The sequence below is a fragment of the Martes martes genome (assembly GCF_963455335.1).
Source record: "Martes martes genome assembly, chromosome: 14".
Taxonomy (NCBI): domain Eukaryota; kingdom Metazoa; phylum Chordata; class Mammalia; order Carnivora; family Mustelidae; genus Martes; species Martes martes.
The window spans coordinates 70402462-70427688 of NC_137902.1; the positions used below are offsets into that span (position 1 = coordinate 70402462).

The 25227-nt window shown below is 37.6% G+C and overlaps 1 protein-coding gene across 5 annotated transcripts in view; it reads left to right on the forward strand.

Annotated features, from left to right (window-relative positions):
- PCDH15 (protocadherin related 15) overlaps positions 1 to 24885 on the forward strand; it is a gene marked incomplete at both ends in the record, with an annotated part of 820110 nt that extends 795225 nt beyond the window's left edge. For 2 of the 5 annotated variants that reach the window (XM_080823084.1, XM_080823085.1), the window contains 4 exons: positions 1473 to 1691; positions 4382 to 4534; positions 20766 to 20874; positions 24015 to 24885. In XM_080823084.1, coding sequence (XP_080679210.1) covers positions 1473 to 1691; positions 4382 to 4534; positions 20766 to 20874; positions 24015 to 24566 — 1033 coding nt within the window. Of the gene's footprint in view, positions 1 to 1472; positions 1692 to 4381; positions 4535 to 11507; positions 11574 to 13879; positions 13899 to 15500; positions 15540 to 19850; positions 19922 to 20765; positions 20875 to 24014 lie in introns of those variants that run through there. The other 3 variants (XM_080823082.1, XM_080823083.1, XM_080823086.1) reach the window with 3 other exon arrangements.
- Positions 24886 to 25227: the final 342 nt, after the last annotated feature.

Below are 25227 nucleotides of genomic sequence, written 5' to 3' on the forward strand. Positions count from 1 at the left end.
AGTCATCTCTTTACTTTTTCCATAAGGAAGCTATGTACACTGTGCAGTAAAGTCAGCATGATCAGTCAGAAAATTAAAATAAAAAATGTCAAAATGGATAAAATAGACTGTCAGATGCTCTTTGTTATCATTGGGATAATGAAATTTGAGGCCATTTAAAAAATTTTTCCCCCATTTCTTTGTGCTTTCTTCATTTTCAACATAAGTATGGTGGTTTATATTATGCAGTATATTTCTAAAGTAATAGTTTTCACTTTATATATGCTGTTTAAGTATAAGAATAAAAAATATTTGTTAAAGAAGATGTGATGTGGGTATATCCAAATGTGAGCAGCCTCTTCATTGGGGCCTGTGAGTAATTTTGCTTTTTGGAAAGTGTTGTGCTTTCCAATTTTCTGTAGTCAGACCTTTGATTTTTATAGATGAACATCTAAAAATTCAAAACCAAAAATATCTAAGACATGGTGTGGCTTTGTGGTATTAAGAACAGAAGTGTTACATCAATACTGTAGGATTTATACAGGGATTGTGCAAATATTCCCAAGGAATTTTGAAAAATATTACCTGCTAATTAAAATATGTAATAAAATCTTAATAAATTAAGTAACAATTTTCCTTGATTATCCGCTCCCCCCACCCCAATGTGATGCCCGTAATAAGAACTGTATTATTCAGAAGAAGACTTTGCAAGAATTGTTGGCTTATCTTGGCTAATTCCTGTCATCCTGACTGATTTGCTATCTGCGTCATTTATAGAGTCTTCTCTTTCTAGGCAGGAAACACTTTTTAATTTGTTCACCTCTTGCCCATAAAATGTCATTTTGGTTTGGGATTTGAGAGTGTCAGCATACAAGACAAATGAGATTTTGGACCCTGACGGCTTGGGTTGGTGTCTCAGATTCGTGGCCCTAACTGTGTGGCTTTCCAGCAATAAATTAGCATTGTAACTGTTCTGTTCTACAGGGTGATTCTGAGGACCCAAGCAGACAAAATGCAGGATAGAATTTTAAACTATATCCTATGTAATTTAGAATATTCATTCACACAAATAATGTAATCATGTAAATAATTTCAACAGAGTGATACTAAGTTCAAGGATGTCGATAATTATTTTTCTCAAGTCCGTGAGCATATTAAGTAAGGGCCATTGTTATTATATCTGTGATACGCGTATACAGGTGGTAGTTGCTCTTCTTCATTGCTCTTTTTATATATTTTTTTATTTATAAGACTGACTCAGCTTGTGATTCAATTAAAGAAAATAATAAAAGCTATCACAAATTTATTTAAATATTAAATACTTAATGCTTAGTAAAAATAGTAATGAGACATTACAAAATTATTTTCTATATTATTTAAAAATATTTTACAAAAATACTTTCGAAGGAAATACTAAAAGATATTGGAAAATTCCATTTAAAAGAGAACTTTCTGTTAACATCATTGATTTTATGATTTATCTAACAATGCAGGTTTCTGGATGGCAAACTGCTTGATATCAACAAAGACTTCCAACCGCATTACGGGGAAGGAGGACGCATTTTGGAGATCCGGACCCCGGAGGCAGTGACCAGCATTAAAAAGCGAGGAGAAAGCCTGGGCTACACGGAAGGGGCCTTGCTGGCGCTCGCCTTCATCATCATTCTCTGCTGTATCCCTGCCATTCTGGTCGTTCTGGTCAGCTACAGACAGTGAGTATCCCTTGATTGAAACCTGCATCGTCCCAAAGCCAGCCCTGCGAACATGGCTTTGGAGTCCCAAAACAGGAATGGTGCAGACCTCTTAGGGACTGCTGTATGGCCTTCCTTGAAGGAAAAACAAAACAAACTTCCAGCATTGCTCACATCGAACCCAATGTGCCCATGCTCCTAAGATGCTCTCCTCCAGCAGGACTGTTAGATTAGGTCCTGGGGCTGTGTTTGTGTTCTTTGGGGAACCGACCTCCAGGAGTGAAGGTAGAAGGGATCCTAGGAAGTGTCATGTACAGATATCCCTGGTCCCGAGGAAGGTCTGAGATCTGACCACACCGTCATGACAACACTGTATCCATGTCATTAAATTTGCATCTGTGTAAATGCCCGCAGTGTTGGCAAAACCATTTAAAAATCATAGTATGCCACATGCCATTTTCCATGGGGGCTCTTCCTTCCTGGGGAGCCCTGCAAAAATCTGAGTTGTGACATATGACAGGATATTGTGATGGTGCAGGCCTTACGGGCAAATACTTCCATTTAAAATCTTACTTAGGCCCTTCGAAGTAGTAAAGTAATAATAGCTAACGTAAGCGTCTGTACTCGAGGTTGTCTAGTAAGCTCTTCGTTATTTGACACTGCTTGCGGGGAACCTTTGTGATAGAAGTCTAAGCACTTCAAATGTATCCATATGGATAATGACTGGTGAAAACAGCTGTGGGACAGGTTAAGAAGATGCTGTAAGAGTATCTTTCATCACAAAAGCAATGCGAAGTTGCAAACACAGCATTTAGGTTGATACACTGGAGTCTGAAATATCCTTAACAAATCAACTGATGCACTGGCTCTAAAGCTTTCATGAACCAACTTAATAGTGGACAAATGGTTTTAATGTTTTAAACCCTCAAGCCAGAATTCATTTTCATGTTAATCTGTCTTACAGTTATTCTTACTTATTGCGCTGCTTCCCAAAGGAATGCCACAGCAATAAACCAGGGAGGAGACCTCTTCTATTGGGCACACGATGCAGGGACCCAAACTGAAGCATCCCAGACGTTATACTCAGAGGTCTGAACTGTAATAAACCACTAAGATGCTTAGCGTTTCAACATTATGTAGATGGATTTAATTATTCTTCTTTTTGTAGTTCAGTAATCAGGTCGACACCCCATGAATTCATTTTAGTTACTGCTTTTTGTAGATGGAGAGAATTAAACAAAATGATGTTTTGTGCTGCTCGTGTTTCAAAGTAGCATTCTAATATTTACAAATCTAACTTTTGTACTTTTATGTTCTGCTTCTAAGTAAGACCGGATGGATGGCTAGTCTTTTGTATTAACATTTGTTTCTGAAAGTCATCTGTACGTGGCAAAGTTAAGGGGCAAATATGGGGAAAATTGCCATGGATTCGTGACCCAGGAGGGGCACCTTCGAATCCCAGCCCCTGCCTCAAAGGGAGACCCCAGGGGTAATCAGAGCCCGGTGCCTGAGTCCATTCCTGTAACACACCCAGGATGCCAAGAAGCCCATTACAAGAATCAGATCACCTTTACTCTTCCATTTCTCCCTCAGAGTTCGAACTCCTGTCTCCACGTATATTCATCCAGTGCTGCTTGCTACATTTAGTTCATTTCTTTGTCTCCCTGTAATGAATGTGTTCACAGCATCGGTGACGTTGCCGGTAATGATGAAATGCTCCCCCATTCTGACTTTCTGAATTGAAATACATAGCTTCCCTGCTGTGTCATTAAGTCTGTGTCATTATGCGTTTAACCAGTAAATTATTCATCGTGTAGAATAAATCAGATGTTAAAATATTATGAATGCAGCCCTTCTAATGTAGCTTTCTCTCTCTTTTTTCTTTCTCACTGCCTTTCGAAACAGGTTTAAAGTGTAAGTATAATTAACATCTTATGTATGATTTTATATACTATGAAAAGAAAAGCCCCACATACCCCTGATAAAGCAGTCAATCTGCCAGGACCATGTATGTGACTTCAACTTCCCTTGTGCTTTTGTATGTACAGAATTGAGCTGGTCTTTAACTTTGGGATCCAAGGGGGGAGAAGTGAAAAAGGCAGTTTGCTGTGATAGCTGCCACACTCTGAGATCTTGGTTTTGAGGAAGGAGCTAATAGCTGGTGTTCAGGACATTCAGAAAGGACCAGAATGCCAGGTGTCCCAGGTACCCGAAGGAAACCAAAGCTAGCCCTCCCGTCCTTTAGGAGGGGGACCCTCTGTAAACTACATGGCTTCTGTCAATGAATGTCAAAAATGTTTCAGATCATTTTAAATAGAATAACTTTTTTTTTAAATAGATGGATGATGAAAGATAAGGAAAAATTATGTATCTCCAACATTATGCATCTTCAGCCTTGCCTCACATGATGAGAGAAATTACTCAGTAACCACCAATTATTAATCACAGTTTTAAAGACAGTTTGCCCCCATCTTTAATATTACTATTTCACTTAACTTGCCAATATTTCTACTGAATTCTGTTATTCAAGGGTCAATATTTTAAAGAACTGAAGGGGAGAGGGTACGAGAGAATAATACTCAGTGGGGATGCTTCTGTAATTCTACCAGTTTATAAGTTGGAGTATTTGTGTTCCTGATGTTTTTAGTAGGTTTGTATGCCAATTGATAAGTATACGATTTCTAAAATGAGTTTTCCTTGCCTTACCCAAGCCGCCAAGCTGAGTGCACCAAGACTGCACGAATCCAGTCAGCATTACCCGCGGCCAAGCCTGCTGCACCCACGCCTGCACCTGTGGCCGCACCCCCGCCACCCCCGCCTCCCCCTGGGGCACACCTGTATGAAGAGCTGGGGGACAGCACCATGTAAGTAGGCTTTGCAGCCGCTCTTACAGACAGGTGGGTGTGATGGATGCTGGGGGGTGAGTATTTCATGTCAACCTGATACGGAAATGCAGGTTCCTTGAATCATGACATTTTTCTTAACAAAACAAAACAAAAAAACTAAATTGTTAGGATGAGAACCTAAAAAAGGTTGAGCTGAAAAATAATAACCAAAACATAAGCAAACCAAAAAAGAACATAAAAAACTTAGAGAAAATTTGCAGATGTCTAGCTTGAATAGTCTATTTGTAAACCTTCACAATTACGCATAAATTTTTTCTCCAGAATTAAAAATACGTTCTGAAATTTTCTCATAGAAAATAAGGAAAAATAAAACAATCATAAACAAATCAGAAATAAAAATTAAAAAAAAAAACAAAAGAAAAACAAATCATAATCCTGATTTGGTATCAAAAGCCAACTCCTGTTTGGAAGTTTAAAACTGATGTGATGGTTTAAATCACAGACTTTTTAAAGACACAATCTTAGGATGCCATAACATAGAGTAATGAAAATCTGAAATCCAAATAAAGAATTAAATATCCAACCACTTAAAGAATATACTTTTCATTATATTCTTCTCAAAAGAGACTGCTGTAATGCTCGATATTGCTCCCACAATATTCGGAACCTCTAAGCAATATTAAATCATCCACATTTGAAAACTCTTAGATTACTGTGAAAAGACTTCACAGATGTTTTCCATAATGATACTACCCTCATAACCTGATTCCTTTTGGACTTATTTAACTTGCCTATGTTTTAAAAATTCATGAGTAACTATTTTGGGACATGAGATGCAGAACAACCAAGGAGATGATAAAATTCTGAATATGACTGAATTAAATCCAAGACAGCTTTTATCAACTGGAATTTGGTGGAGTTGAGGGACTAAAACACATTCAACTGTATTACATTTGTAGCATTTACTAGTAGGAATAAAGCAAGCCTCAAAAATTATGAAATTTACCTTTTAATGAGACAAGTGGTTTTAAACACATGTATCAATATTATTACACAAGGTGATGTTGTTTTAAAAATGTTAAAACAGATTTTAATGTGTATCTTAATGCTAAAATTGAATTTAATGTTTGACAGTTGAGTGTTTGGCATTCCATTTCTAATATAATATGGTAAAGGATTCATGCTTTAAATATAGTTTTTAAAATTTTTAAATTGAGTTGAAAATTATGGTCTCTTTTTGAATCACTGGTGAACGTAGGAATTGAGCCAATATGATTTGATTCTCTTTATATTAACCACCTCTCTCCAGAAAAAAAAAAAATTCAGAAACTAAAAAGACTTATGTGTAAAGTTTTCTGTTATCTGAAGTTAGTGGCATATATTCATCTTTACTTAACAAAAGTAGATACACTGTAACATCATCTGGAATAAATATAGTTTGATGGTGACCATTTTCAAATAGCAACACTTAAGGACTACTTTCATTTGAAAAATTGTGGTAGACTTAGAGAATTTTTCAATTATAATATGTATTTAATGAAGTATTTTGTGTTCTTCACATTTAAGCATTTTTAACAAATGTTTAACCTATCTATTTAAAAACTTTATATAGGGATTCTAACCATATGTTACTAGAAAATAGATTAGCTCCAAAGGAATTATTACCAAATTTAAACAAACAAACAAAAAATCAAAGGTCATTTTGAAAAGAATCTTAGTGATCTAATAACGTCATACAGATTCGACAGTTGGTCTATAATAATTATCACAGTACTTGTATATTTACTTTCTTGCAAACAGTATGTTTATCTTCTTTAAAAATCAGTGTGGACTAATTTTTCAGTTAGGACATAGAAAAAATTCTTAGATTCCCATTTAAAATATCTGTTTCGGGATTGAAATCAACCATATGTAATGAAGGTAAATTTTACCTAAGTATAGGAAACAGATAGCTAGCTATTTTATGGGATGAGACAACCAAAGAAATGCCATATGGTTTTATCTAAAATATTATTACATATCAGAGTAAAAACAAAATATAAAAACATGCATTTTCTTTTCTGAATATACATATCAAATGTTTACATCAAATTCCTGTTAGTATTTTCATAACCACCTCAAAGTAACTATAGTTCAAATGCTTCTTTTTTTTTTTTTTTTTTTTCTGTTGCATGTTTTCTCTTTCCCACCTGTGGATACATAGGCATAAGTAAGTAAATAATATCATTCTAATATGAGGTGTTAGGGAAAAAAGATATAAGAGAATAGATTAAGTTTTACTCTAAATATAGTGATCTTCATCATTTCACCATGGAGTCATTTGCTTTTAAAAAGAAATTTCTATCTCTCATATCTCATTCACTTTTGGTACCTTGAAAACCTGTACCTCCCAAGAAGTATATCAAAATTCTTGCTCTTAATTTGTTAAAAGTATTTCAAGATGTCTCTTAATCCAAAGTGGTACAGTTCCATTATATAGGTAGTTCTTAGCAAGAACAAATCTATTTTTTTTTAAAGTACCAAATAATGTGTCAAGTCCATTTAAAAAAAATGACTTTGCAAGATCAGGAGAAGGATTTGATGTCTATTGAATCCAGATTGTCTGTTCTTCCCGAGTTATCTGGGTGGGCCTGATACCCCAAGTCCAGCTGTGAGGGTTCTTCCTTAGTAGTTTGTTTCTTTGTGAAAAGGCACAGTAACAGCCTCGGCTTTATATATAGCACTGTATTGTCTTGCCTGTTTTGCTTTTCAGTGTGGCCACTTAATTTTTATTCACAGCATTTCCTTTTATTTCATTCCTGCTGTGTGGGTAAATATTAAACATTGAGTTTGAGAGCAAAGTCTGAGGAGAGGGCATTCAAAACCCGCCAGCCTTCCTGGGCAAAAGGTCCCAATGCTTTCAATAGTGATATGTGCTTATGTCCTTTCCCTTAGTTGACTTTATCACTCTCAGCCACTGTGATTCAGTGTCAGTGTATGAGCAAATCTTCCAGGGATATTGAAACTATGTGACTGGAACATAAGTCTTTTCATTAAAGTCAGTCTTGACCAAAATTTGACACAGATCATATTCAAAATAAATACCAATAGCCCCTCTTGTTATTTGTACTGTTTATAGCATTTTATAATGGATTCAGCTTAAAATTGAAATAGAAGGAAATAATCTCTGTTCAGGTTCTAGCGTAACTTCAATTTCTCAACTGTGATTTTGACCTCTATGAGAGAAATTCTCCCACCTGTCCTTGAAGACTTTTAATTCTCTAATCTAGGGAATAGAGAATTCCTTTCTGTATTCTCTTGTAAGCTTTGTCTCAGACCAGAGAGTAGTTTTAGCTCCAGGACAGAATGACTGAGAGGAGAGATAATGGTACCGATTCAGATACAGCTAAGGATCCTTCTCCCCAGAGAGCCAACTCTGAGCATTGTCCACCAAAGCAAAGGATATGAAACCATTAGCCAAAATGCTGGTTTGCAATTTGGAATCATGATTTCTACATAAGAGAACTGTTATGTGTGGTCATGGATACTTTGCTGTATCAAACTCACTAGCCCCCACCCCCCCCAAAAAAAATCAGTCTACGGATTGATGCATTTTCTTAAAAAAAAAAGAAAAAGAAAATTTCTCATGCTACTCACAGCTCTCAAGGTTTTCTTGCCCTGTCTTTTTGAGTACAGGGACATGAAAGTAATGTCTGGCTTCGGTAGATTAGTGTTATTTGGCCTTCTATATTTTGAAGTCGTAATGAGAACCATAAAGACATCTTTCTCATGAAAGCTGTGTCACGACCTGTTTCCTTACATTTCATTATCTTCTTTTCTTTCAAGTCTTTTCCTTCTCTACCATTTCCAACAAAGCAGGGGAAATAAGTCAGTCTCGGAAGACAGGAAAAGTCCCCAAACTGTGATGCCCTTTTCTTCCAGCACTACTGAGGCTCACAAGCAGGCTCATGTAGATGGATCTCTTAAGAACAACCAGCCCAAGTCGGTAAGAAAATTCACACTGATGTCTGACGAGGACGCCTCAAGTATCCACGGTACTCTTTATAAGGAAACTCTAGATCCAGGACCAGCAAGTTCAGACTTTTTACTAAGAACAGATTTTATAGACTCATTTTTACCTAAAACACAAGCCAGGAGTAAGTCCCTGAGAGGCCCAAGAGAAATGTTTCAGAGGATGTGGAATCAGCCAGTCTGCTTCCCTCAGAGACCAGTGTGGGAACTTCCCAAGAGACCAGAAGCCATAGAGCTGGAGCAGTGGCAGAGCAACAGGCAGGAAGGTGGAAAGGAAACCACTAGAACCTTTCCAAAGAGAAAAGGTAGCAGCAGTCCCCGGCCTACTGCTGGAGATTCGAATGTACCCGAGAGAGGAGAAACGAGGCAAGGCGAATCACTGCTCACACATGGAGCCGAGCCCTTGGAATCTCTGCCTTCAGACTCCTCCTGTTTCTCTCCTTCATCTCATTCTTCCTACTCCACTTTGCCAACTGTTTCAAGAACCGTGGAACTCCTGTCAGAACCTGATGTCATCCTTTCTCCTGCTGACTGTTGCTTGGAACTTTCTCCTTCAGTGCCCTGCGTTTTAAATTCCCCAGGCTTCAGAAGAGAGACACCCACATGTACGATGACAGTTGAAACCAGAAGAAACATTTTTGAAATCATTCCCAAACCACCAAATATCTCCCCTCCTCCCCCTCCACCTCTTGTCCTTAGTCCATTTGCTCTTTCCTGTCTTCCCCCTCCTCCTCCAATTCTTTCACTTTCTGCCCCTCCTTCTCCTTCCTCTTCTCCTTCACCTCGTCTACCTTCAGTCCCCTCCCTCCCTCCCCCATCCCCTTCTCTTCCTTCTTCTCTGTCTCTTCCAACTTGGGCTCCGTCCACTAAGCGTGTCTGTGTCCCCATTGTTCAGCGCGCTGTCAGTGTGACGCCCCCCAAGGAACTGGAGTCCTCTGTCAGACAGCCGCCGGCATTTGCAACAGCATGTCGTGCAAATTCCCGGAGAGAACCAAAGGGCATCCTCAAGCATATTAAAAACTTAGCCGACCTTGAAAAGTCGGTAGCTAACATGTACAGTCAAATTGAAAAAAACTTCCCACCAACACACAACTCAAGACTGGAAACTCGTTGCCCTCCAGAAACAGAAAATGTGGAAGTGACTGAATGCGACCAGGGGAATTTGCACAGTATTGTCGAGGGCACTGAGAACCCGCCTCACAGTCAGTCTACTTCACTGTAATGTTGATTTTCCTATTTTAACTGGACAACTCTTTTGTTGACTGAAATCTTCGAGTGGAGGCAGATTTGAACATTAAAGAAGATTCCATTCTTTTACCCTAAACTCAGTGCAATGCTGTTTTTTCATTTTTTTTACTTTTAAAGATTATTAACCTCATCATTTCTAACTCATAGATTTACCTTAATTTTCTTAACTACGAAGTAGCATTATTTGTCTGCATTTATTTAAAAAGTAAGTAATTTCAATCTATTTTTCAATGGGAATATATGGGCAAGAAAGTTACATCTCCAGCTTAAACCAATGGCCTGTTAACATGTTAATGCAGTAATGCCTACGTTTACTTTCTGATCATAGTTTTACTGAATGCTCCTGGAAAAAAAAAAAAAAAAAGCAAACTGTTAAAATAATCCCCCAAAAATGATATCATAGGTTCTATTATTTCCTTGAAGGCTATGTATTTGGTAAGGTTAAACACTACCAAAGTAAAAATGTCATGTATCCGGAAATGCAGGATTTGACAGATATGGTATTCAGAAATAAATCCCAGGTGCTGTAAGATGTAGTCATCTGTTTTCTTACAATGACATTCTTTACTCTGGCTTGCTTTTATCTTACTAGTATGCTTATACATTTGAAAAAGCTTTTACTTTTTTAATGATGGTCTTATTCTGTTTATTTCTCATTATGCTTTCTCTTCCCTTCTTTATAATGAAAATAAATCTTGAGTTGTGGCTTTTGTAAGACATTTCACTATTCCCACAGATGTTTAAAGTGGTCTTCTGTTTTGCTTGTCCACATGTTGATATCATCTCATAATTTTATCAGAAGATTCTCCTTCAAGGAAAATATTTTTCTCCAGTTTAATAAAATCCTAATAAGTTTCATCAAAATAAGGTTCAATAAATGTCTACAAAGGTTTGCCTACTATGATTTTAGTTACTATTTGATGAAAATTATATTTTTATTAAGTTTATCAATAATATAAAATGTTCATCAAAATTTTAGAACAGCATATTGGCTTCATTTCTATTTACCTTTCTTTACTCTAGATAAATCATCCAAATTTAGTTGCATGAGGAAAATATTAACACTTTAAATAGAAATCAAGAAGGAATATATCTAGCAAACTGTCCTCAGTTTTATATAGGCCTTTACTCTTTATATTAGGCAAAGAGGATAAAAATGTATACTTGAGAAAGGAATTTTATGTTGTAGTTATTCTCAGAACTCAACTTGGTAAATTCGTAATGGCATCAGCTCAGCTAAGTGTTACCTTCCTATCTTTTTAATGAAAGTTACACTTGACCAGCAAGTAATTACACTGTTTTCCCATATAACACATGGAAAAAATTGTATTTGTAATTCCCCACTGTGAATACATGTGTAATTATTTGATTTATTCTGCAATTCTATTATGGAAGATAAAAGTCTGCACAGGAAAACAAAGCAAAGTTTCAAAATATAGGCAAAGGTCTTGCTTGATAATTTCCATTGTAAGTATATTAATATAGGCTCAGGGAGGGCCTTATAATGCATCATTTCAAAGGTTTTGTTCAGCTCTTACATTATGTGACATTTCTTCAAGAACTTGTTCTATTATCCCTGTTTAATGGTATCAGAGTTGAAAAAAAAAATCTATAGATCTAATTATTTTCATTAGCTCCTCTGATTCAGATTCTTTTCATCCAAATCCAGAGTAATTTACTTCTTGGGGTTCTTGAACATGATTTTTTTCTCTCTTTCACTGAAACACTTCAGTTGGAGTTTTTGTTGGCAGCTGGTCATATGCATGAGAACTTGTGCTATTTGGCGGACTCTGACAAGGTATTATTCATGATTGTGTAAGCCTTTGATATGACTGTGTGTTTTTTAAAAGTATTTTGTATCAACAACTTGAATATATGAAAGAAATTCCTTGAGAATGTATTCTCTAAATAATTACAAAGAAATATAAGAACTCCGAATAACAATCTCATGTAGGTATCTATAGCCTTACTGAATTTGTAACATTTTCTATGTCATTTTTATAATATTTGTCTAAATATCTTACTAGTATCTTGTGCTTCTTAAATGAAACATCCATTCCCATGTTTGTTTGGTTTTCTTTTTAAATTATAATCCTTTTTTTTTTTTAGATATTATTTATTTTATTTAACAGAGAGAGAGGGATCACAAGTAGGCAGAGAGGCAGGCAGAGAGAGAGGAGGAAGCAGGCTCCCCGCCGAGTAGAGAGCCCGATGTGGGGCTCGATCCCAGGACCCTGAGATCATGACTTGAGCCGAAGGCAGAGGCGCAACCCACTGAGCCACCCAGGCACCCCTCCATTCCCATGTTTTATATTTACTTCAGTTTTTTACATATACATTCTCTTTAGAGATCTCCAACTTCGTCATAGAAGTCAGTTACAACATCTGCGTAAGACCTATTATGAGTACACAGGCCAAAATACTATTCCTCTTCTCAATCCTTGAGCCCCCACAACCTGACAACCAACCTCCACAGAAAGAGTATCGTTTTTTTCTTCTGCATCATTATGCTCTAATTAGTGCATAAGAAATTATTAGATACCTTTTTAAAAGACGAAAGTAGGTTACCATACATTTTCCTTATTGTTAAAAGTAAACTTAATGTAAAGAAGTGGTGTGAAGTAAATAATTAATACATGTTGAATATAATCTACATAAAAATGCATTAATATTATATGACTGGTCTTAGAAGGACCAAAAGGAAGACATGTTAGTTGTAAGCCCACAGACAGTGATACCCACTGATTCTGTTGTGTGCTTTTTCCAAGTGACTTTCTGCTTTTGAGCTGAGACAGACAATACAAATAACCACATTAAAGGTAACAGAAAGGTTAATGGAAACATGTAGCTCATCTCTTGATATTTCATTCTCTACATGTATGGAAAATGCTGCTAATGAAAAAAGTTAGCTTAAATAATCCTGGAGAATAAAGTTCAGCTTTGGCTGGACACTTTATTTCATGTATGTGACTTGATTCTCATTACTAAAACCAGAGTATGAGTGTCTCTATCTATGTCTGAAAGATACAAATTGAGGAAACTTCTAAATGCTTTAGAAGGATTATCATTCTCATAACTACTGGCAGAACCATAGAAGCAAAATTCACTAAAGAACCATTTCAAATAATGAATTGCCAACAGGATTAAGTAAGCATTATACTACCATTATTACCAACCATTTCAATCAGCAATGCCTTAACCACTTAAGATTTGTTCAGATAAGTAGACTTATTTTGTAAAGGCCTTGTAATAGTTTAAAGAAATTTTCTAGAGAGATTGTTTTGTTGGACTTTAAAGATATGTATGTGCCTCTTCATAGCAGTTCCTAGCTTTATATACTTGGTTCATAACAGCATATGATACATATAGTACTTTAGATCAACTGTAAGTAATAGACAAAAATCTTTATAATTAATGGCATTCAACACTGAAAGCATAGTATACTCCCCCCCACCCCAAGTACAGCTGAACATTTCCCCAACTTGTGGCCAATGAATTTTATAAATCTTTATATAATATTGAATATGAAATGGAAGTGAAAATATTTAGCTCTTATATTTATGTCTAATAATGTCAGTGACCCTTAAAAGCTAGTCAGTATTCTGCATTCATTATTTTTAGAATCAATTGATGCAAACAGACAAAAAACATCTTACAATCGTTTGGAAGAATATATTCTAGTCATTGAGGTCATTTCTCATTCTGTACCAATATGCTCTTCATGTATAAAACACATCTTTTCCCCAGATGAGTATCTTACATGTATCAAGACTTGGCAAGGTTAGAGATGATATAGAATATTTTTAATCCAGTTGACAATAACAGAGCCAAAGTGTGTTATTATACACCACTGAGATAAAATTGATTATTTAAGGTATGCTGACGCTAGGGTCTGGCCTGCTAACTTCGTAGTCATAGAGGCATGTAACTGCGATCTTCCTGTCCTGATAAACTGCCACAAAATGTGTTTCTCACTGAGACAATTTTTAGTAAAAATTACCTTCTCATTTTTCTCAGATTTTAAAAAAAAAATCTTATCTATAATTTTCTTGAATCTGAAACTCTAAGTTGTTTAATACTGATCTCTCTGTTTCTGCCTTGCAGGAGAGTTTATGCATCAGAGGTAAGGGCTTTACGGTGTTATATAAAGCTTACTAGGAAAATATTTACGTTCTAGGCAGGACTGACTTTTCTTGCATAGCTAGGATATTTTCCTTTACTTCAATAAAACTTAAAAGTATGCTGGGCTATTTATTCTCTTTTATACCTGTTGCTATTTTGTTCTGAGGTTTTAAGTGGGTGAACAAATATCAAATGCTCACCTTTCCAAGGATAGATTTATTGTTTCCTGAATTGCTGTTACTCAATATTGTGACATTCGCCCAAATTTATTTTTCTAAGGCTAGAAATGTACTTTAGAAACCTGGGACCTTTGTCCCTTTTACCAGAGTCCAAGTCTCCTTCCTAACACATTAGAACTTAAGATCTTAAAGAGTTTTAAAAAGTCAGACTATGAGAAAGCTCAGGCTTCCCATAGTGTTCATTTGGAGAAGATAGTGGCGATTCAGGCCAGTGGGATCTGGCTAGCTGCTCTCCAAGTGGTACTGCCAATGAGGTCACCGAGGACCTAGCCGAATTTAGCAGACAGCTTCCCAGTCAAGAGAGTGAAATGAGCTCACGACCTAACTGGCCACCAGCTGAGCATGCGTGAGTCCTAATGTATTTGGAAATCAGGCTGAATGCATGTCAGAATAACTGGTTTTCAGAGACAGGTAACAGATTGGATCAGACTGTCTCTCCCGCCAACTTCCTACTCCTTTAAATGAACGCCTTCAGTAGACAACTCGCTCCCAGCCTCAGGAAAAGTCAGTCCTCCCTTCAGTCACCTGGCTGTTCTCCGGGCCATTTCCGAAGGCTGGTTTGCCACTGGAATTGTCTCCCAGGATTTCTCTGCCCACATTCCCAGTGTCATCCCCATTTAAGATTTGTGTTCTGTATCCCTCAAAGAGTGGATAAACCAAAATTTGAAGTATGTCTCTTGTTCGCACGTATTATCATATAAATTATCAGGAAACACACTGTAGAGACCGTGTTTCCTTTAAATGAGTAGGGGTGAGGCTGAGAGTCAGTAAGGAGTGATCCCTGCAAAATCCAAGGAAGGACAATTTCGCTGATCACAAAAGAATTTCTGAAAGCATGCTCAGTGTTTGGCTGTAAGCAACCCACATTTTGGTAAAAAGGAAAACAGGGAGCATTTCTTAACTATGACGATGCGTTATGACTATATGATTATGTTATGTGCTCTACCCTTCTCACTAATGAACCTGATTACATTTAATGTGGGGAGAAAAAAGAGGGGCAATTTAAAACAAGGCTAAACTTGTTCAAAATAATCCTGTGGCACTTGAAGTGCTTTTAAAATAGTAAATAACTTTTTATACGAAGAAGTCGTTGGAACTGAAAAGTTACTTATAGGTTTTCATCGATTAAAGGTTATTAACTTTGATGTTACCTAAAACAATGATGAAACAGAAACTAATTCTTTGTTATTTCACATTACAACACCAATAGTCAAAATATTGGTAGCTATCACATGAATAAGAATTCATAATCCTAAGGTAACCAGTTTTAAGCTGTGGCCCTTTTTTTCTCTTTTCAATCATGATCTCCCTTTTCCACCTGAATTATCTTCTAAACCTTTTTCTATTTTAATTTCCTTTGGCAGCAACAGCAACTGCTGAGGCCTTCTCTTCTTAAACCAGAGGTATTTTCTTTTTCTTTATGACCTCACTGAATCTCCACTATATTTTATGTCATGATAAGGCCCGTCCAACATGCAACAGAATGTAATCAAGTGGCATGATTTTAAAAGATGGAGAAGGGGTGGTTTAAAGTAGAAACAAATATGTAAATAAGTAAGCAAGCTAATCACTTCTCTCTTGCTTGTGGGGGGCTGAAATTCCAAATTTTTATCTTCATTCTCTAGGAGTTAGACAAAAGACCTTTGCTCCTATTGAAAGCAAGCTATCATTGAATAAGACAAATCATGAACTGTTTCTTTATTCCAGTTCTTTGAAAAAAGTTGATGGTATTTTGATAGGGATTGCATTGAATGGGTAGATTGCTTTAGGTAGCACAGACATTTTCACAGTATTTGTTCTTCCAGTTCATGAGCATGGAACAGCTTTCCATTTCTTTGTGTCTTCCTCAATTTATTTCATGAGTGTTCTACAGTTTTCTGAGTACAGATCCTTTGCCTCTTCACTTAGGTTTATTCCAAAGTATCTTATGGTTTTGGGTGTAATTATAAATGGGATCGACTCCTTAATTTCTCTTTCTTCTGTCTTGCTGTTGGTGTGTAGAAATGGAGCTGATTTCTGTGCATTGATTTTATATCCTGACACTTTACTGAATTCCTCTATGAGTTCTAGCATTTTTGGGGTGGAACCTTCTGAATTTTCCACATAAAGTATCCTATCATCTGCAAAGAGTGAGAGTTTGTTTGACTGCTTCTTTGCTGATTCGGATGCCTTTTATTGCTTTTTGTTGTCTGATTGCCGAGGTGAGGACTTCTAGTACTATGCTGAACAGCAGTGGTGATAGTGGGCATCCCTGCTGTGTTCCTGACCTTAGGCAAAAAGCTCTCAGTTTTGCCCCATTGAGAATGATATTCACTGTGGGCTTTTCATAGGATGGATTTTATGCTATCGAGGTATGTTTCCTCTATGCCTACACTGTGAAGAGTTTTAATCAAGAGAGGATGCTGTGCTTTGTCAAATGATTTTTTCTGCATCTATTGAGAGGATCATATGGTTCTTGTCCTTTCTTTTATTAATGTATTGTATCACACTGATTGATTCGCAGATCCTCGCAGCCTAGGATCAGTCCCTCTTTGGTGTGGTGAACAATTCTTTTAATGTACTGTTGGGTCCTGTTGCCTAGTATTTGGGTGAGAATTTTTGCATCTGTGTTCATCAAGGATATTGGTCTGTATTTCTCCTTTTTGATGGGGTCTTTATCTGGTTTTGGGATCAAGGTAATGCTGGCCTTTTAAAACGAGTTTGGAAGTTTTCCTGCCATTTCTATTTTTTAGAACAGTTTCAGGAGAATAGGTATTAATTCTTCTTTACATGTTTGGTAGAATTCCTCTGGGAAGCCATCTGACCCTCCCAAATGTTGGGAGATTTTTGATGACTGCTTCAATATCCTTACTGGTTATAGATCTGTTTAGGTTTTCTATTTCTTTCTGGTTCGGTTTTGGTAGTTTATACATCTCTAGTACTGCATCCATGTCTTCCAGATTGTCTGATTTGTTGTCATATAGTTGCTTCATTTTCATTTGTTTCCATGAAATTTTTTAATTCTTTGGTTTGACCCATTCATTCTTAAGTAGGATGCTCTTTAGCCTCCATGTATTTGAGTTCTTTCCAACTTTCCTCTTGTGATTGAGTTCAAGATTCAAAGCATCATGGTCTGAAAACATGCAGGGAATGATCCCAATCTTTCGGTACCTGCTGAGACCTGATTTGTGACCCAGGATGTCATCTATTCTGGAGAATGTTCCATGTGCACTAGAGAAGAATGTGTATTCTGTAACTTTGGGATGGAATATTCTGAATTTATCTGTGAAGTGCATCTGGTCCAGTGTGTCATTTAAAAGCCCTTAGATCCTTGTTGATGTTACGCTTGGATAATCTGTTCATTTCAGTGAGGGGGTGTTAAAGTCCCCTACTATTATTGCTGATGTGTTTCTTTGATTTTGTTATTAATTGGCTTATATAATCGGATGTTCCCATGTTAGGGGCATAAATATTTACAACTGTTACAACTTCTTGTTGGATAGACCCTTTATGTCCTACCTTATTATTACAATCTTTTAAAATCTAATTTGTCTAATAAAAGGATTGCTACATCAGCTTTCTTTTGATGTCCATTAGCATGGTAAATGGTTTTTCACCCCCTCACGTTCAATCTGGAGGTGTCTTTGGGTCTAAAAAGAGTTTCTTGCAGACTCCCTATTGACTTCGTATCGTGTCTTTTGATTGGGTCATTTAGCACATTTACTTTCAGGGTAACTATTGAAAGATATAAATTTAGTGCCATTGTCTAGCCTGGAAGGTGACTGTTACTGTTTATTGCCTCTGTTCCTTTCTGGTCTATGTTACTATTGGGTTCTCTTTCTTGATTAGAGGACCCTTTCCAATATTTTTTGTAGGGCAGGTCTGGTGATTGCAGATTCTTTTAGTTTCTGTTTGTCCTGGAGCCAATGAGTTTTATCCAAGGTACAATTATCACAGCTTGAAAAGTTTCACCTGGCTTCTAAGACACAGATTAGTGTGTCTCTTTTCAAAGTTTATGTAAACAGGATTCGATAGAATCCTGTGTTCCATTGACACCTGACTTCTGTTGCTCATTGTTCTATTTGGGAGAGTCATTTCTGTTACTGGGTGATGCAGTAGTGTGTATCTCATGGACTTGTGCCTCAGTTCCAGTTTTTGGCTGTTACAAATGATGTCTTTTGGTGCACAATTGTACACACTTATGTTTAGCATATAAATGGATCTATATTGAATTTTTGTGAAAGGACATGCATATATTTGACTTTTGTATTATTGCCAAACATTTTCCAAAGGATTTGGTGGATTTATAAAGTGTCTGAGAGATCTAGTTATTCCATGTCCCTGCTAAAACATGGCACTGCTGATTCTTCTGTTTGTTTGTTGGAACCGTTCTGGTGGGTAAACTGAAACAGTTTTACCATTGAAATTGGACACCTTTGCCAAAGTATTTGTAAGCTGCAAAGTCATCAGAGAGTAGTAACATGAAGAAGCATCAAAGGAAATAGTGGAAGTGAATGGAGGTTATTAGATGCTATGAGGAGCACATGGGAGACCTCTGACTGTGGTGATGGGTAGGGCGTAAACAGTATGGCAGAGGACAAGCAGTAACTAGAACACGAACAGCTGCCAGGAGTAGTGCCAGCAACTAAATGCATGACAGAAATGGAGCCCAGTGCTGCACTGCCATCTTGTTATTTTTCAAGAGAAACCCAAATCCTGATTTTTTTTAATCACATTTTCTGATTAGATTTTGGGCAACTACATTCAAGTGATAAAGCACAAGTGAGGGTCATTGTCCATATCCACCATGAAGCCTGTGAATTCCCCACTTTTTAGTAACTTTTTTTTTCCTGACTTATTACTAGATCTGAACCAATAGGATTGTTATTTAAATAACAGATGACCTTAGGGATAAATACCTACCCATTTTACTGTGGGCACTGATAATTTTTCCTCCCTCTCTTTGCTTATTTCATTGCACAGTTCATTTGGTTAAGTTTTACAGTTCAGCCTACTTGAAATGTTAAAACATAATGAAATTGAATTTAATAGTTATTTAAAACTAGTTATATGTGTATAAAAAATAATGTATTTTTTTTCCCTCAGGAAAAAATCTTTGTGTTAAGAGCAGAATGACAAAATCAGTAGTTTTAGAATTTAGAACTGGAAACCTTGAAAGGGCTGCTGCCCTGACAATTATTTTTTTTTTTAGTAAGTCCAGAATTAGCAGTGTGTTTTTAAATGTAAACATTCTTGAGAGGTATCACACATAAATATCATAATGAATGTATAAATGATTACCAGGAAATTCTTTCATAAATATAAATGTAATGAACAGCAGTGCTTGGGGTGCTGTGAAGCTGTTATCAGGAAGGTAACTTTCTCATTCCCTCAAGGCTAAAGTCTATTTAATAATATAAGTTAAAACAGAGTGAAGTATGAAATGTATACTGATAGTTTTAAAAGTTAACCAAGAACAAGTGATACGCTCATCTAGAAAAAATGTAGCTTTTTTACTCCCTCAGGTCTAATAACATAACCTTATTTCACGTCCGATAGTTATAGCCAGAGAAAGAAGTTTTGACTATGTTTGACTAACATGTGTAATTAAAGTTTTCTGGCAGGAGTGTTCTGAGAGTCATGGGATTCTAGGTCTGGAAATAAATCTGAATTCATTTGATCTAAAATGTGATAAGAATCTATTTTCAAATGCAATTTCTCTCTCTGAACAATAGGAGTTATCCATGGAGTCTGGAATTGATCCTGGCCAGGAATACGGACAAGATTATTACAGTTATGAGCATGGGTACATCTTCAGATTTTTTTTATCCAGTATCAATATTTTTTATAATAAGGAGCTACTAAATCTTATTACTAGCACTTGTGTTATAAATGTCACTTCGTCAGTTTCATCTTTGAAAAGGAATTACGTATCTACTTTTAGTTTTAGTCAAGTTTTATCCATTTTTCTACATTCAGATCTGGTTTGATGTTCCATGTTGATACTGACTACAACTTTAACGATGCGGTAAAATGATTCAAAATTATTTAAATGAGAAATAGAAGTCAAACATATTTGCTCAATTCCTGAATTCACCATTTCATGCATATGAGATGTTTATTTAACTAGTCAGCCTCAAGATTTTCCCAAGAGAAATTAAGAAGAAAACATATTTTAGAATCCAGTAATAAGCATTTCAAGTCACTATACACACACGTTAACTGCTTTCTAAAGATACAGAAGAGGAATGCATACACCATTCCAGACCGTGTTTGAAGCAGATCTTCACTGTAAAGATAGAAACGTTATGTCCTGAATAAGCTATTCGTTTTACAGAGAATCTATTTCCTGCTCTAAATTCTTCAACTAATTAAGGAACTATATCCCCTTCTCTAAGCAACAGTATCTCCCAAAACTTAAATATGAAATAACCTCTTTTTACAGTTGCTCTAGGATACCATCATGGCAAAAATCACTGGCCAACAGGTTGTAGTTCTTAGCTACGGTTTTGTAACTAGTTGACAAGGAGCATGATAGGCACTGTATAAATATGTGCTGATTGAATGATGAGAATGAAGAAGAAAACAGATCAGTCATGGTTGCCAGGACCTCATGGAAACATGCTAAAGGCTGTAAGTTTCTGTTTCAGGTATGAAATGCCTCAGTATGGAAGCCGTCGCCGTCTGTTACCACCGGCTGGACCAGAGGAGTATGGGGAGGTAGTTGGTGAAGCCGAGGAGGAGTATGAGGAGGAAGAGGTAATGCCATAATGTTTAACCCTAGTTGAATAGTAGGCTGCAAAAAATTCCAAAAATCGTTAATCCTGTTCACTTAATACTCATTTTCTGTAGAAATTTAATAATGCGGACCATTTCATTGCCCTGTTTATAGAAGGAAATTAATTGTTGTGCAAGTTTATTTCCTTCTATAAAATGTTAAATGCCTGAAATAAAGCCACAATAAAGTTTATATTTTCTAAAATCCTAAAAGTTAACATTATAACCAAATACATAAACACTATTTTGCAAAACAGTGGTTACTTTGGTAACCACATTGTCTGGCATACCTAAAAATCATGGAAAAGTACAGTTGCCAGACAAAATATTACCGCCAATATGTTTAACAGAATTCTGTCATGTATGTCTTAATTAACATGAGTCACTTTGCCTTTAATATTTACTTGGAATGTTTGTGTAAAACAAAAACAAATCAATGTCACTGTAGCTTTACCCTGTTTAAAATTTGAAAATAGTCAACTATCACATAATTTCATTAAAGAAACCACAGGGAGAGAGGAGAGGTGATGATTACTTCTTTCTCCTTTGATCTAAAATCTAAACTCCGAATGAGAAAAAAAAAATTAGAAGGCCTTAGATTTTAGTACTGTATAGTACTAAAGCCAAAATAAAATACTTTATATTTATTTTTATTATATATTTATATTATATATAAATATATTTATATTTATATAAAAGTACTATACTTTAGTATAGTACTAAAGCCTATACTTTATAGTATATATATACTTTATATATATACTTTATAGTATATATATACTTTAGTATAGTACTAAAGCCAAAATAAAATACTTCTTCGTGATCACTTTGCATCCATATGCAGTGGGGATGAATGGTGGAGAACTGGGTGCTGCTTCTCCGAAACCAGTCATAACTCTGCAGAGTCACCCCTGCTTGACTTGTGTGCGACAAGGTCCTAGCATAACCATCCTCCAGCTGACAGTTCAATTGCCTTTTCATGATTTTCAGGAAGAGGCAAAGAAAATTAGAAAACCAAAAGTTGAAGTTAGAGAGCCTAGTGAGGAGGAAGAAGTAGTGGTCACCATTGAGAAGCCACCGCCAGCCGAGCCCACGTACACAACGTGGAAGAGAGCCAGGATCTTCCCAATGATTTTCAAGAAAGTTCGAGGGCTCGCTGACAGAAGGGGCCTCTCTGAACTGGAGGGGGAAGAGTGGCAGAGACGCCTTGAGGAAGTGGATAAAGATTATCTGAAGCTCACTCTGGACCAAGAAGAAGCCACGGAAAGCACGGTGGAGTCGGAGGAGGAGTCCTCCAGCGACTACACGGAGTACAGCGAGGAGGAGTCCGAGTTCAGCGAGTCGGAGACCACTGAAGAGGAGTCCGAGTCAGAGACCCCCTCGGAGGAGGAAGAGAGCTCGACTCCGTCTTCAGAAGAGTCGGAGTCCACAGAGTCGGAAGGGGAGAAGGCCCGGAAAAACATCTTTCTGGCCAGAAGGCGGCCTGTGGTTGAAGAGGTCAAGCGGGTCAAAAGGAGAAAAGAGGAGCCCCCGGAAGAGCTGGAGGAAGAGCCGGGGGCGGAGGAGGAAGGAGGAGAGGAGCCTGAGCGGGGCCCTGAGGAGGAGCCCGCGGGCCTCGAGGTCCCCGAGGAAGAGGGCAGTGCAGAGTCTGTTTCGGTGGAGGCAGGTGTAGGCAGCGAGGAGGAGTCCGAGCCGGGCAGTAGCGTCAGCAGCAGCAGCAGCAGCGAGAGCCAGTCCGGGGGGCCCTGGGGCTACCAGGTGCCCGAGCGGGCCACCCGCAAGAAAGCACCCCGGGAGCAGCCCCCGGGAGCCGGCTCTGAGGATGACAACACGGCACTCTGAGACGGGGCCCAGGAGGTGGGAGTTTGCCGTGGCGAGTGCTCTTGTGTGCCGTGCTTTCTGTGTGCTCTCTGCAGTGACGCTCCAAGGGAGGAACGTGACTGTGACCTCTCGCTGACCTAGGACTGGAAGCATGCCAGGAAGGGGAGCACATGTGCGCACCGAGTAGACTTGTACGTCAGAGCACATTAGGGTCAGACTGCCTCGTCTTCCTGGGTTAGCAGTATTTGCCAGTGGGGTTTCTGTGAATGCACTGGGCATTACCAGGGACGCCCTGCCTGCTGGAATGGATTTCGGGAGTACATGGGCATGTTTTTATTTCATCTGTAGACAATAAATCATTAGGACAACACTGGCAACAAATGAGGCCTCTATAAAAGTCTACTTTTGCATGTATGTACATTTCAGCTGGCAAAAGGATTGGTAAAAGAAAAATTTGTAGAAATGTCCATTGTGTTCCAGTTGCTTACTAGAGGAAGGTTATAATCATTCATTTTCATTTTTGTGTATTACTGAATGATTCAGGATGGGAAGATTCTTTCCAAGTCACATCTATTGAAATAAAATGATCCAGAAAACCAGGATATTCCGAGTGAATATAAAAAGGATACAAAAAGTGGGGCGCCTGGGTGGCTCAGTGGGTTAAAGCCTCTGCTTTCGGCTCAGGTCATGATCCCGGGGTCCTGGGATCGAGCCCCGCATCGGGCTCTCTGCTCAGCGGGGAGCCCGCTTCCCTTCCTCTCTCTCCGCCTGCCTCTCTGCCTACTTGTGATCTCTGCCTGTCAAATAAATACATAAAATCTTTAAAAAAAAAAAAAAAAAAAAAAAAGGATACAAAAAGTTTGGCTAATAATGAAGTAGTAATTAGAAATTAGAATGATGCGGCTTAAAAAAATCCTTAAAATTTGGAAAAAGGAAGTATTAGTATAAACAGACTACACTAATACTGTGTGTTTCCTTCAATTTGACTTCGTAGAAGAATAGAGCAACTGTTAAACAATGGATCAGATCCTTATCTAAATTTAAGTAGCACATACACTTTTCCTTTTCATGTAGAGCAATAATCTGATTTAGAATACAAGTGCTGCTTAACTGAGCAACACCTTCTTCAGAAGTTAAGCTCTAAAACCAGTGGACAGTTGGCGGGAAAGAATGCAATGTCTCCTTACCTCTTCTGAGTTCTTTAACCTTTGATGGCTTTCTGTCAACAGTTTTGAATTTTGCAGACCTTGTCACCTTTGCTCCTTTCATTCCTTTGACTTCCCTGTGTTTTATTTTGGCAGTGGGCGAGAAAAGGAATGATCAAGTTAGTTGTGGATCGCGAGTATGAAACGAGCTCCACTGGCGAAGACAGCGCTCCGGAATGTCAGAGGAACCGTCTTCACCATCCCAGCACACACAGTAACATCAATGGCACCATCTACATTGCCCAGAACGGGTCCGTGGTGAGAACCCGCCGTGCCTGCCTCACTGATACCTTAAAAGCGACTTCCCCTGGGCGCCTGGGGAGGCACTTTAAGAAACTTGAGAAGCTGGCAGTGACACACGAGGAGAGTGTTCCCCTGAACACGTTATCAAAGGGGCCGTTCCCTACTGAGAAGATGCACACGAGACCGACTCTGGTTACGTTTGCCCCTTGCCCTGTGGGGACCGACGGTACCTCAGGGAAGCCACTGGGGCCCAGGCTGAAAAGCACAGTTGAACAGGAGTCCGTGGTTGACAGGAAGAACGTCAAGGAGACTTTGGAATTCCATAGTGACCACACGCACTCAGACGACGAGGAGCTTTGGATGGGCCCCTGGAACAACCTCCATATACCAATGACGAAACTGTGACCGGTTTTTTTAAAAAAAAGTTATTTTGATTTTTACTTCAGTTTTTAATAAACTGTGCTTTTTATCGTCACTGAGAAAATGATGTATGGGATTTATATCACGCACACAAGCTGAAACTTTGAACGACATGCTTTAAAGTTTAAAAAGACACAAATTTGCACTTGCCTTTGTATCAATTAATTGTTCTTCCCAGAAAATCTTTTTGGACAGACTCTCAATTCCCTGAATGATCTATCATTTAAACTTACCGTTTAGCTGTTTGGTTGGGTCTTGCCTTTTTTTTCTTTTTTTTCCCATTTTAATAAATGAGAAATAATTTACTAAGTAATCATTTATATTTGATTGATTAACCTAGATTACTCTTCATCTCTAGCTTCACGCAATGTTTTTTGGTACATGTTGTAGATTTACTTTTCAAAAAAATGGGAAAAAATTAGAGGATTTTACAGGGAATGGGTTTATACAGTTGCTGTCTATACCATCCTGATTTTTTTAAAGATAGCAAATGTGAAAATCTGTAAATTACTTAGAATCATGAGCTTATTTTCCTTATTGTCTGATAAAGTCACTCAGATTTTTACATATGCATCTGTTGACCATCTAAAGAACACTTGAAATCATCTCTTTTATAATTATCATTCACAACTTTCCCTGCTGTCCC